We start from the raw sequence: 12227 nt of genomic DNA, 5'->3' as shown, positions 1-12227 counted from the left end.
CTCAGCGGCCATGGCTCACGGGCCCAGCCGCTCCGCGGCACGTGGGATCCTCCCGGACCGGGGCACGAACCCGTGTCCCCTGCATTGGCAGGCGGACTCTCAACCACTGCGCCACCAGGGAAGCCCCCTCAAGTGTATTTTTGGCACCAAAAATATCTTGTCCCTTTTTACTTTAGCAGCTTTAAATACATGAATAAACTATTTTTCCTTCAGAACCCAAAGTCATGTGACCATAATTGTATTGTTATAGTAGGTGTTATTTATATATTGTATAGTAGGTGCTATTTATGTGCTTCATTAAGTGTAAATTAAACATTTGTTAAGAATAAATTAATTATTTTAATTAGTCTGTAGTGTAAATATTACCACTTTTTTACCAATGAGAAAACTGGCTCAGATGGGTTGAATAACTGCATGAGGTCACACAGTTAATAGAACAGAATTGTGATCATTCAACCATAGTGCTTGGCAGAGAGAGAGAGACAACACTGTGGGAGGACCATTCCACTCAATAAACATGTGCCTGAGAAACCATGAAAAGAGAGCCAAGAATCTGCTCCCTCAATTGTTCCTTTGTAATGTGAGAACAATAAAGCCCAAAATAATCAAGCTTGTTAGTGATACCTATAGAAAGATTGTGAATAATTTTTAAAGCGTTTCTTGACTGTTGACAAAAAAGTGAAATACATCATCTAAGTGGCCCGGCAGCCAGACAGGGGTGATGATGGCTTGACTGACATTCAAGAAGAAATTAAAGAATTAATTGATGACCTTAAGGAAACATTGCCTAATAATGTATCAGTCTGGGACAATCAGGAGAGAGAAACCACACAGTAATTTAAGCAAGGAAAGTTTAATATAAGGATTTGTTAACTGTAATGGGATTGGAGTAATAAGGAATTGGCTAGTAAGAAGTAAAGAATATAGGGTTAATTAACTTGATTGTAGGAATCATGTCACAGTGCATATGTATGTCAAATCATCACATCATATACTTTAAATATATTACAATTTTACTTATCAGTTATATCTCAGAAAGCTGGAAAAAAAACTTGAAAAACAGAGAGAAGTAAAGACTAGGAATAGCAGATGTCAAGAAGCAGCCACTTCATATTTCACCTCAGACTGAGATGGAACCTGAGTGGAAGAGGTTGAGATCTAGACCTTGTTGGAGGAGGCACAATGGTGGCTTACTGAAGTCAGAGAAGTCACTTGGATATTATGTTACATGGCAGAACTTGTCAGAAATCTGCCCTTTAGGGTGCAGGAGAAGCTGTTCACAGGGAGGTATCTCACCAGTGGCACTTTGCAACAAAAATATTGGGGGTGGTTCCAGAGATCTGCTGTACAACATAATGCCTAATGTTTTTTTTTTTTTAATTTATTTATTTTATTTATTTATTTTTGGCTGCTTTGGGTCTTCGTTGCTGCTTTCTCTAGTTGCAGTGAGCGGGGGCTACTCTTCGTTGTGGTGCGAGTGCTTCTTATTGCAGTGGCTTCTCTTGTTGCAGAGCTGGCTCTAGGTGCGTGGGCTTCAATAGTTGTGCACACGGGCTCAGTAGTTGTGGCTTGCAGACTCTAGAGTGCAAGCTCAGTAGTTGTGGCACACGGGCTTAGCTGCTCCGCGGCATGTGGGATCTTCCCGGACCAGGGCTCAAACTTGTGTCCCCTGCATTGGCAGGCGGATTCTTAACCACTGCACTACCAGGGAAGTCCCAATTATGCACCATTTTTAATATACCAGTTATACTTCAATAAAGCTAGAAGGGACCAACAAACACATGAAAGGATGCTCAATATCACTCATCATTAGAGAAATGCAAATCAAAACTACAATGAGGTATCACCTCACACCAGTCAGAATGGCCATCATCAAAAAATCTACAAACAATAAATGCTGGAGAGGGTGTGGAGAAAAGGGAACCCTCTTGCACTGTTGGTGGGAATGTAAACTGATACAGCCACTCTAAGTGTCCATTGACAGATGAATGGATAAAGAAGATGTGGCACATATATACAATGGAATATTACTCAGCCATAAAAAGAAACGAAATGGAGTTATTTGTAGTGAGGTGGAGGGACCTAGAGTCTGTCATACAGAGTGAAGTAAGTCAGAAAGAGAAAAATAGATACCATATGCTAACACATATATATGGAATCTCAAAAAAATGGTTCTGAAGAACCTAGGGGTAGGACAGAAATAAAGATGCAGACATAGAGAATGGACTTGAGGACACAGGGAGTGGGGAGGGTAAGCTGGGACGAAGTGAGAGAGTGGCATGGACATATATACACTACCAAATGTAAAATAGATAGCTAGTGGGAAGCAGCCACATAGCACAGGGAGATCAGCTCAGTGCTTTGTGACCACCTAGAGGGATGGGATAGGGAGGATGGGAGGGAGACAGAAGAGGGAGGAGCTATGGGGATATATGCATATGTATAGCTGATTCACTTTGTTATACAGCAGAAACTAACACAACATTGTAAAGCAATTATACTCCAAGAAAGATGTTTTTAAAAAAAAGAAAAATATTTTGCTAAACATTAAAAAAAATGTTAAAAAAAAAACCAAAGATGAACCTCCCATTAGGTTCGAACAGCTCCCTATACCCCTCCTTCATAGTTTTATCCCAGTTTATACTAGGATTTTCAGTACCTCTTTGCTCACTTCCCATCCCTGCAAATGTAAGCTCCATGAAGAAAGGGACTTGTCGGCCCTTTTTACCACTGTACCCCCAGACCTGCCACAGTACCTGGCCTGTGTAGAAACTCAACAGACAGTGACTTAATAAATGGATAAGTGAGTCCTACTACAAAAAAAAAAAGGGGGGGGAAAAGGAACATTGGGGATGGAGGGATGGAGTGCTTGGAGACGCCTCCTGTGTTGCAATAGCTGGGCCCTGGGGAAGCTGTGTGTGCTTCAGGTCTTGGGTGCTAGATAAACTACAGGAGCTTGTGGAGTCAGTGCAAACCAGAAACAATACCCTCTTTTTCTGCAATATCTCTCCTTTGCCCTCTATTGGCATAGCTTGACATCTTGCTGGCTGGCAAAGGAAATCTATTTAAAGGCCTCATCCAGTTTTGCAGAACATGAAATAAAGGGTGAATGAGAGCTAAAAGACAGACAGTAAGTTGCTAACTCACACAAAAAGTTAAAAAGAAAATAAATGATTAAAACTTCTATAATAGATGAAGATAATTACTAAGAATCAGAAGAGCCAACAAGTTGGATTCTTGCTGAAATAGTTGAAGCAATAAAACATTTATATTGTTTCTGAGTTCAGTCATTCTGTGAAACAAAAATCTCAAAATGGGCATCTTAATGGGCAATTAGAGGGGTTTTCAAGTAGCACTGACAGCATGATTTTTGCCTTTGACATCAACTTCAGAACCTAAACCCTACCTAAAATGCAACTCCACTGAAAGTAGAAGAGCCAAGATTTGAGTTACTCTGATGCTCCTTTTTCTGTTATGTCTGTGATATGTTATACTGCTTCTCAGGAAATGAGCTAGTATTAATAAATATGATAGAATGCCCCTAGAAGTCATCTACCAAAATTGTGGTATATCCAGTTACTGACTAGATAATCTTTCATAGCATCCTTTTATTTTTCTCATTATTTCTGTTATGAACCAAAAATTTTAGCCTTAAATTTAACTCCAAAGGAATATTAAACTACTATTTGTTTTCGCTTATAAAATTACGTGGCTTTATCTCCCATTTAGATTGTCTGCAGATGCTACCACTACCCTATTCACATCTGTAATTGTTGTATGAGATTTTTAAGATTAATTCCTTCATAAATAATTAATAACATTTACCTTTGCCATTCTGAATACTGTGGAGACCATATCTGAATGGCTGTGTCCCTACATTCACAACTGCTGTATTTGGCTAACATTGTGTGAGTGCCTGAGATACATAGTGACACTCAGCAAGACAAAACTGTCTTTTGAAGTTGACTGACTCACCCGTTCACAAAAGAAGACAGTAGAGACAGTGGTCTCTAGAAACACACCTTACTTACCTATTGCTATAGCATAGAAGGCCCATATGCAAATAAAAACCAGAGTTCCTGCTTTACTTCTCATTTTCAAAGCTTTGAGGTTTGACTTTGTTAAATAGATCCGCTCATAAAGATTGGAACAGAAGCCAATAAAAATTAGCTCTGAACATCTTTCTAGTTTCTCAGAACACTAAATTTGTGTTCATACTTCAAACAACTTCACATAACAAATTGTAAATAATAGTTAACGTTTGAATAGCACTTTACTCATTTCAAAGTAGTACATTCAGTGTCTCAGTTAATTCTCAAAGCAATCCAGAATAGTAGCTGATATTCTTATCTTCATTTTATAGATGTTGAAACTTTATCTGAGAGATTAAGTAGCTAATCCAAGTCCACATAGTAAAAAATAAACTGGGGCTGCAATTCATCTTGTGACATCAAACTTCACTACATTACAATGCTTAAAATTGTTTTCCTGTTTTATGGATGGGGAAACTGAGGCATAGAGCAGTTAAATGATTTGTCCAGAGTTTCGAGCTTAGGTTTAATATAAAGGTATATGTTTATGTAATTGTACTAAATGTGTGGAGTAGTGAAGGTGTGATGTAAAGGAAAATTAGAAAATTTGGTTCTTAGTCCTTAAACTTCCATTTATCAGAAGAGCTGTGTGGCTACACTGCGGGGGCGGTGTTAGGAGGTTTACATAGGTACATTTGCAAGATGGTCCAGTAGACCTTTACAGTCCTAGGACTGTTAGTTACAGATCAAAGGAGAGAGTTAGGAAAGAAAACTATCTTTACAGTGTTGTCAGAGTACATTCCATGCTTTTTTTCCTTCTCTTTGCAGAGATGTTGGCAATGTGGTTGAAGCCATGTATGGGGACCTTCCTCCTCCAATTATGCTCATTGGACATAGCATGGGTGGTGCTATTGCAGTCCACACAGCATCATCCAACCTGGTGCCAAGCCTCTTGGGTCTGTGCATGATCGATGTTGTGGAAGGTAAGTTTTTTTAGTGCTGAGCAAATCAAAATCTTTGACTTACAAAAGACATCTATGGTAGATTATTGTTATCTTGTTTTTATTTATTATTGACTTCTCTCATCTCGAAGTATGTTCCTCTGTCTTTTATATCTTTTTTTTAATGTTATTTTGTGGCAGAGGCATTCCCAGTATTTTTTTATTGGGATACAATTGACATATAACTTTGCATTAGTTTCAGATGTACAAAATAATGATTTGATATATGTATATATTGTGAATGATCACCACAATATGTCTAGTTAACATCTATCACCACACATAGTTACAAATTTTTTTTCTTGTGATGAGAACTTTTAAGATCTGTTCTCTTAGCAACTTTCAAATATGCAATACAGTATTAACTATAGTCACCATGCTGTATGTTACATCCCTATGACTTATTTATTTTATAACTGGAAGTTTGTACTTTTCACACCTTCACCCATTTTGCCCACACCCCACATTATGTAATAATTTCACATGTCATCAAAAACTCTTCATAAACATCTTTTATGGCTGCATAATATTTCAGTTGTATGTATGTCCCATAATTTTATTTAACATCTAAAAAGAAACTGCCATGTCTTTTATGACCCAGCATCAGAAGTCACACTATTGCTTATATAAGTCAGCCAGCCCTATTCAGTGTGGAGGGACTGTTGAATACCAGGAGGCAGAAACCATTGGAGGCTGTCTTGGAAGCTGGCTATCACATCAGTCTTCTGAATTTTCTTAAACTACTTCCTTTTTTTCCCCCCAAGTGCCACTTAATTCTGCTGTCATTGAGGGGAGATGTATACAGTTGACTCATTAAGTATAAATGCTCAGAATATATTAAGTGCTGTGGTTAAAACTTTTTGTTTAACATCTAGGTACAGCCATGGATGCACTTAATAGCATGCAGAATTTCTTACGTGGTCGTCCTAAAACCTTCAAGTCTCTGGAGAATGCCGTTGAATGGAGGTAACCCACAAATCTATATTGTCTATATTTTAAATGTTAGATTGTAGCTTTCCTTTTTCATCAGCTCAAGCACCAAGTTGAAAGGAATATTTTAGTTCCCATGCCTTAGCTTTATTGTAGTATCACGTATGGAAACATTTACATAAGGAGCAGATTTTTTAAAAAATATTTTAAATGTTTCAGACTTGGCTCAGTTCTCTAAAACCCATCCTTTTTCCAATACACTATAGTACCTCCTAGAATCTTAATAATTATGGATCATCTGCTGTCTAGCTGTTCCCATCTCTAAGGTGGGAGTTTGGACTAAATGAGATTCTAAGGCCTTTCCATCTCTGATGCTCCATGGTTCTAGATTCACTTTCTGTGTTCCAGAGAAGATGGAGAAACAGATGGTTGTGGGTTCCCTTTTCAGTTTTTATTTGGTTTTTGCATAAATAAAAACCCTTTGGCTAAATGGTTCTCATAAAAATTACTGACAGAAATGGCTATGGCTTCCACTTAAGTAAAGGCTGTTCAGTTATTAATTATTCACTAATTCAGTCAATTATTTGAATATTTATTAAATGTGTTTATATTTATTGAACACTTTGTGCTAAAGGGTAATGATTCAAAGATGAGTAAAGCACTATCCCTGCCCCCAGGATATCAGTCTTGGGATAAAATATCTTCAGTGTCCTGTCTTCCTACCTATCCCTCAAAATCCATTTCTAGTCCCCTCTCCAGAACCCTTCCTATAACTCCTACAAACCACCCATGTCCCTCCTTCAGCAAAATTGCTAAAGACCTTTAAGTCTGTGTTATATTGTACTGTTTACCCCTTAAGTCTTCTAATCCTCCTTTAAGGGATATGCTTATATTGTTAATTTTCATTTCTGTCTTAATGCCCTTCCTTCATCATAAGGTCAGAAGCTATTCTCTCTTTTGTACTTTCATGTAGCATATAGCATACCTGCTGGCTGCTTTAGCAGGCAGAATGTGTATGTTTTCTGAGTCAGAGATATCAAGTGGAAATTAAGGACCTGGTAAATATATCCTAGGAATTCCTCCTAGGACAGAGGATCTCATGCCAAATATGGCTTGCCAGAATGATATTTGTGTTTGATATGGTTGCTTTTGCCTCCCCTGTTCACTACTGTGATGCAAGATATACTCTTGGAAGCACCAAAAAATCCCTCCATCTTGAGCAGCCACACTGACAATGAGGCTGCTGCCAGCTCAACATCAACCCTGGGCACCCTGCCTGCTTCCCCAGTAACAACTAGTGAGAAAATTATTCCAAATAACTTAAAATTTATTCAGTAAACATTTTTTTTTTAGTACCTAAGATGTGTCAGTGCCTGATCTAAGAACTGGGGATGAATCAGGCTTAGTTCCTATCATCAAAAAACTGGGAACATACATACAGGTAAATGCATAAACACAATACAATGAAGAAGGTACAGAAGACAGGCACCCAAACCAGCCCATGATGAACCTTTTGTTAAGGGGAGATAGAGTCTTGATTCTAGTGCCAGATGTAGGGTAGAATAGGCATTCCATTTGTTGAATGTTAAAATGTTCTGGGCTCTATGAGAGCCACTGATTTCTAGACACTTTCTGAGTCTAAGAATCAGAAAGAATACAGTGAAGTTTTTGGTAATTTTGTATCTGCTGGATATCTGAATCAAGTTTATGACTCATGGCCATTTTGGTTATTCTAGATAATTTTTTTTTTGAAAAAAAAAGGTGTTGAAATACAAGACCAATCTATTTAAATTCAGTAAAGATTTAAAGCAAAGTGAATTTCTGCTTTTGCCCTCTCGGTCATCCAAATGAGAGGCAGTAGGGTGTAGTCATTAAGAGCCTGGGCTTTGAAATTTGAAAAAGAATAGATACAGGTGTATGTATAACTGAATCACTTTGCTGTACACCTGAAACTAACACAACATTGTTAATCAACTATACCCCAATTTAAAAAATTAAAAAAAAAAAAAAGAGCCTGGGCTTTGAGGTCTGATATGGATTTGCATCTTGGTTCCACCACCTGGCTGTTCTGAGGAAAACAGAATAGCGGAAGGAGTGGGGAGTAGGGATGATAACAAAAGTGAGAAGTTGGTTAGGAAATAATTATAGTTGTAGAAAGAGTAATGATGGTAATCATAGACTATGATGGCAACAGAGGAAGTTACGTGGTCATATTTGGAATGTATTTTGAAGGTAGAGCTGACAGAACTACCTTATGGATAGTGTGTTGGGAGAGGGGGTTGGGGGAGATGCGGTATTCAAGGATGACTTCTAGGTTTTTAGCCTAAGCAATTGCTGAATGGTAGAGACAAAGAGCAGCAGATTTGAGAGCAGGCAAGGGGCAGGGTATCAGGATTTTTGTTTGGATAAGCTGAACTGCTTATACATCTAAGTGAAAATGTTAAATAGGCACTTGTATACACTAGTTAGAAGAGGTTGAGCTAGAGATAAATTGGAGAATCATCATCACATAGATAACATTTAAAGCCAGAATATTGAATGCAGTCACCTAGTTGATAGAAAAAGATCCAAGAACTGAGCCTTGGGTTACTCTACAATATTGAGAGCTTGGGAAGGAAAGGAAGATCCAACAAAAGAAACTGAAAAGACACAGTTGGTGAGATAGAAGGAAAGCAAGAGAGCAGCATAGCAAGTGTTTATAGAAAGGAGAGGGGATCTAGGTCAAATGCTGCTGAGAGATCAAGTAAGGTAAAGACTAAGAAATGACCATTAGGATTGGCATGATGGAGGTGACCTTGACAAAGGAAATCTCAGAAAGTAGGAGATAAAAACCTGATATAAGTTGGGGATATTGGCTGAGGAAAGGATGGGAGGTGACAAAGTGGAGAAGGCATGTAAGATAACTTTTTTGAGAAGTTTTGTTTAGGAGAGTTTAGGAGAGCAGAGAAATGGGGTAGTATCTAGAAGTGAATATGGGGTTGAAAATGTTTTTAAAGGCTAGAGAAGGTTTTTATTTTTATTTATTTTTTGATGTGGATCATTTTTTAAAAATATTCATTCATTCATTAAAATTCATTCATTCATTTAGCTAGCTAGCTACCTGTGCCGGGAGCTTTAGCTGCCGCATACAAACTCTCAATTGTGGCATGTGGGACCTAGTTCCCTGACCAAGGATGGAACCCGGGCCCCCTGCCTTGGGAGCGCAGGGTGTTAGCCACTGGACCACCAAGGAAGTCCCCTGGAGGATGTTTTTAAAGGATGTTTTATAGTATTCACTAGAGAAAAAAATAACGACATAAGAAAGAGACAGGATAAGTAAAGGAAACGAGGTCTTCATAAACAAGAGAGGATGGAAACCAGTGCCCAACATTGGCCTTGAATAGGAACAGAAATATTTCACCTATTAAACAGTCTTCAAAGGCAGAGTATATGATTATAAATACTAGTGGATTTGTAGATTCAGTTTGTGGTAGAAAAACGACGTAGTAGTTCTGATTGCCTCTGTTTATCATTAAAATAAGAAACAGTCATTATCTAAGGGGGGGTACACTAAAATTTTATGTGATTTTTTGTTTGTTTTAAGCTAAAAAATGAGATTTGAAGAAATGTGTTCTTGTGGGCCTGCTTCAGGTGGTGTTTTCAGTTCCCCCGGGGTCATGTAGTCTTTTTGCTTGGGCCTTAGCCAACTCTGAGAAGACTAATCTATATTTATAGAGTCAAAGCTCCTAAATTCTATCATGGCATGCAAGACCCTCTAGGAGCTAGCCCCTGCATGCCTATCCTTATTCTGGGTCAAAAAGGATCTTGCTGTGATTTATGTCATAGAGTGTTCTGCCTATGTTTTCCTCTAGAGTTTGATAGTGTCTGGCCTTACATTTAGGTCTTTAACCCATTTTGAGTTTATTTTTGTGTATGGTGTTAGGGAGTGTTCTAATTTCATACTTTTACATGTACCTGTCCAGTTTTCCCAGCACCACTTATTGAAGAGGCTGTCTTTTCTCCACTGTAGCCTATCCTTATTCTGTCACACTACTCCTTTACTCTCCTCTGCTCCTCCTTGCACTCTGCCTTCTAAAATCATCATCCTGCTGACTTTTTCACATCACAGTGTCTTCATTCACAACATGCCTTCTGCCTGTTTTGCTCTGACCACCAGCTTTTATCTTCCGCTTAACTTATCTTCAGTCCTCAGTTTAGGCAAGACATTTGGGAAGCTTTCTCTAACCTCATTTAGAATAAAGTGGTTCCTTTGAACCTTGCCTTATTATATTAAAATTATTAGTTGTGTTTCTTTCCCCCACTGAATTATGTGCTTCTTGAGCGCAGGCCTGGCACATAGTATCCTACTGGTAAATATTCGCAGAACTGAAGTGATTTTAATTCCTTTACTTAATTTTTACTGCTTGGCTTATAGCCATAATAACCAAGTGGGAAGTAGTGGTAGTCTCCATGGTAAGCTACATTGGTAACCACATCTTTTTAGTAGATCGCACAGAATCTGCAGATTTATTGATTTGACCCTGGTGACATGATAAGATGGACTCTGAATAACCTCCTCTCTCCTGTCTCACTTTTCTCTTCTAGTGTGAAGAGTGGCCAGATTCGAAATCTAGAGTCTGCCCGTGTCTCAATGGTTGGCCAAGTCAAACAGTAGGTCTTATTTTGCCCCCTTGGGCTGGTTAGAGGCTGAAACATGGTGAGGGAATTACAGATTGCTTTTATTGTCATATACCTAGTCTACCATCTTGGTGAATGCCTTCATTATTTTAGATAATTTTTATAAGTGATATGATTAGGGCCAGCTATATAGATTTTCTTTTTTTCTTTTTTGAAGAAATCCCAAAGCCAAATAATGTCTTCTGTATAATACTGGATTACCTTATTAGCACAACTGTAGGTGTTAAAAGGTGAAGAATACCAGAGAAAGGACGTTAAATTAAGTGTTCACTCTAGTGCTGGGAGCTATGGTTTCATTCTTTTTTTTTTTAACATCTTTATTGGAGTATAATTGCTGTACAATGGTGTGTTAGTTTCTGTTGTATAACAAAGTGAATCAGCTACATGTATACATATATCCCCATATCTCCTTCCTCTTGCGTCTCCCTCCCACCCTCCCTATCCCACCCCTCTTGGTGGTCACAAAGCACCAAGCTGATCTCCCTGTGCTATGTGGCTGCTTCCCACTAGCTATCTGTTTTACATTTGGTAGTGTATATATGTCCATGCCACTCTCTCACTTTGTCCCAGCTTACCCTTCCCACTCCCCACCTTTTTTTTTTTTAGATTCCATATATACGTGTTAGCACACGGTATTTGTTTTTCTCTTTCTGACTTACTTCACTCTGTATGACAGACTCTAGGTCCATCGGCCTCACCACAAATAACTCAATTTCGCTTTGTTTTATGGCTGAGTAATATTCCATTGCATATATGTGTCACATCTTCTTTATCCATTCATCTGTTGATGGACACCTAGGTTATTTCCATGTCCTGGCTATTGTAAATAGTGCTGCAATGAACATTGTGGTACATGTCTCTTTTTGAATTATGGTTTTCTCAGGGTATATGCCCAGTAGTGGGATTGCTGGGTCATATGGTAGTTCTATTTTTAGTTTTTTAAGGAACCTCCATACTGTTCTCCATAGTGGCTGTATCAGTTTACATTCACCACCAACAGTGTAAGAGTGTTCCCTTTTCTCCGCACCCTCTCCAGCATTTATTATTTGTAGCTTTTTGGATGATGGCCATTCTGACCGGTGTAAGGTGATAGATACCTCATAGTAGTTTTGTTTTCTTTTGTTTTTTTAAATTTATTTATTTTTGACTGCGTTGGGTCTTCGTTGCTGCGCATGGGCTTTCTCTAGTTGCAGTGAATGGGGGCTACTCTTCGTTGCGTTGCACGGGCCTCTCATTGGGGTGGCTTCTCTTGTTGCAGAGCCTGGGCTCTAGGCATGCGAGCTTCAGTAGTTGTGGCACATGGGCTCAGTAATTGTGGCTCGCGGGCTGTAGAGCGCAGGCTCAGTAGTTGTGGCGCACAGGCTTAGTTGCTCTGCGGCATGTGGGATCTTCCCAGACCAGGGCTTGAACCCATATTCCCTGCATTGGCAGGCAGATTCTTAACCACTGCGCCACCAGGGAAGCCCTCACTGTAGTTTTGATTTGCATTTCTCTAATGATTAGTGATGTTGAGCATCCTTTCATGTGTTTGTTGGCAATCTGTATATCTTCTTTGGAGAAATGTCTTTTTAGGTCTTATGCCCATTTT

General features: G+C 38.8%; 1 protein-coding gene across 1 annotated transcript in view; it reads left to right on the top strand.

The window, feature by feature from the left end:
- PPME1 (protein phosphatase methylesterase 1) overlaps positions 1-12227 on the top strand; it is a 90395-nt gene that overhangs the window by 58432 nt on the left and 19736 nt on the right. Inside the window, exons 6-8 of the mRNA XM_055091499.1 lie at positions 4860-5014; positions 5908-5998; positions 10547-10612. Coding sequence (XP_054947474.1) covers positions 4860-5014; positions 5908-5998; positions 10547-10612 — 312 coding nt within the window. The remainder of the gene's footprint in view (positions 1-4859; positions 5015-5907; positions 5999-10546; positions 10613-12227) is intronic.

Source organism: Physeter macrocephalus, chromosome 16 (assembly GCF_002837175.3).
Source record: "Physeter macrocephalus isolate SW-GA chromosome 16, ASM283717v5, whole genome shotgun sequence".
Classification (NCBI taxonomy): Eukaryota; Metazoa; Chordata; class Mammalia; order Artiodactyla; family Physeteridae; genus Physeter; species Physeter macrocephalus.
This window is presented reverse-complemented; position numbering and strand designations above follow the sequence as displayed.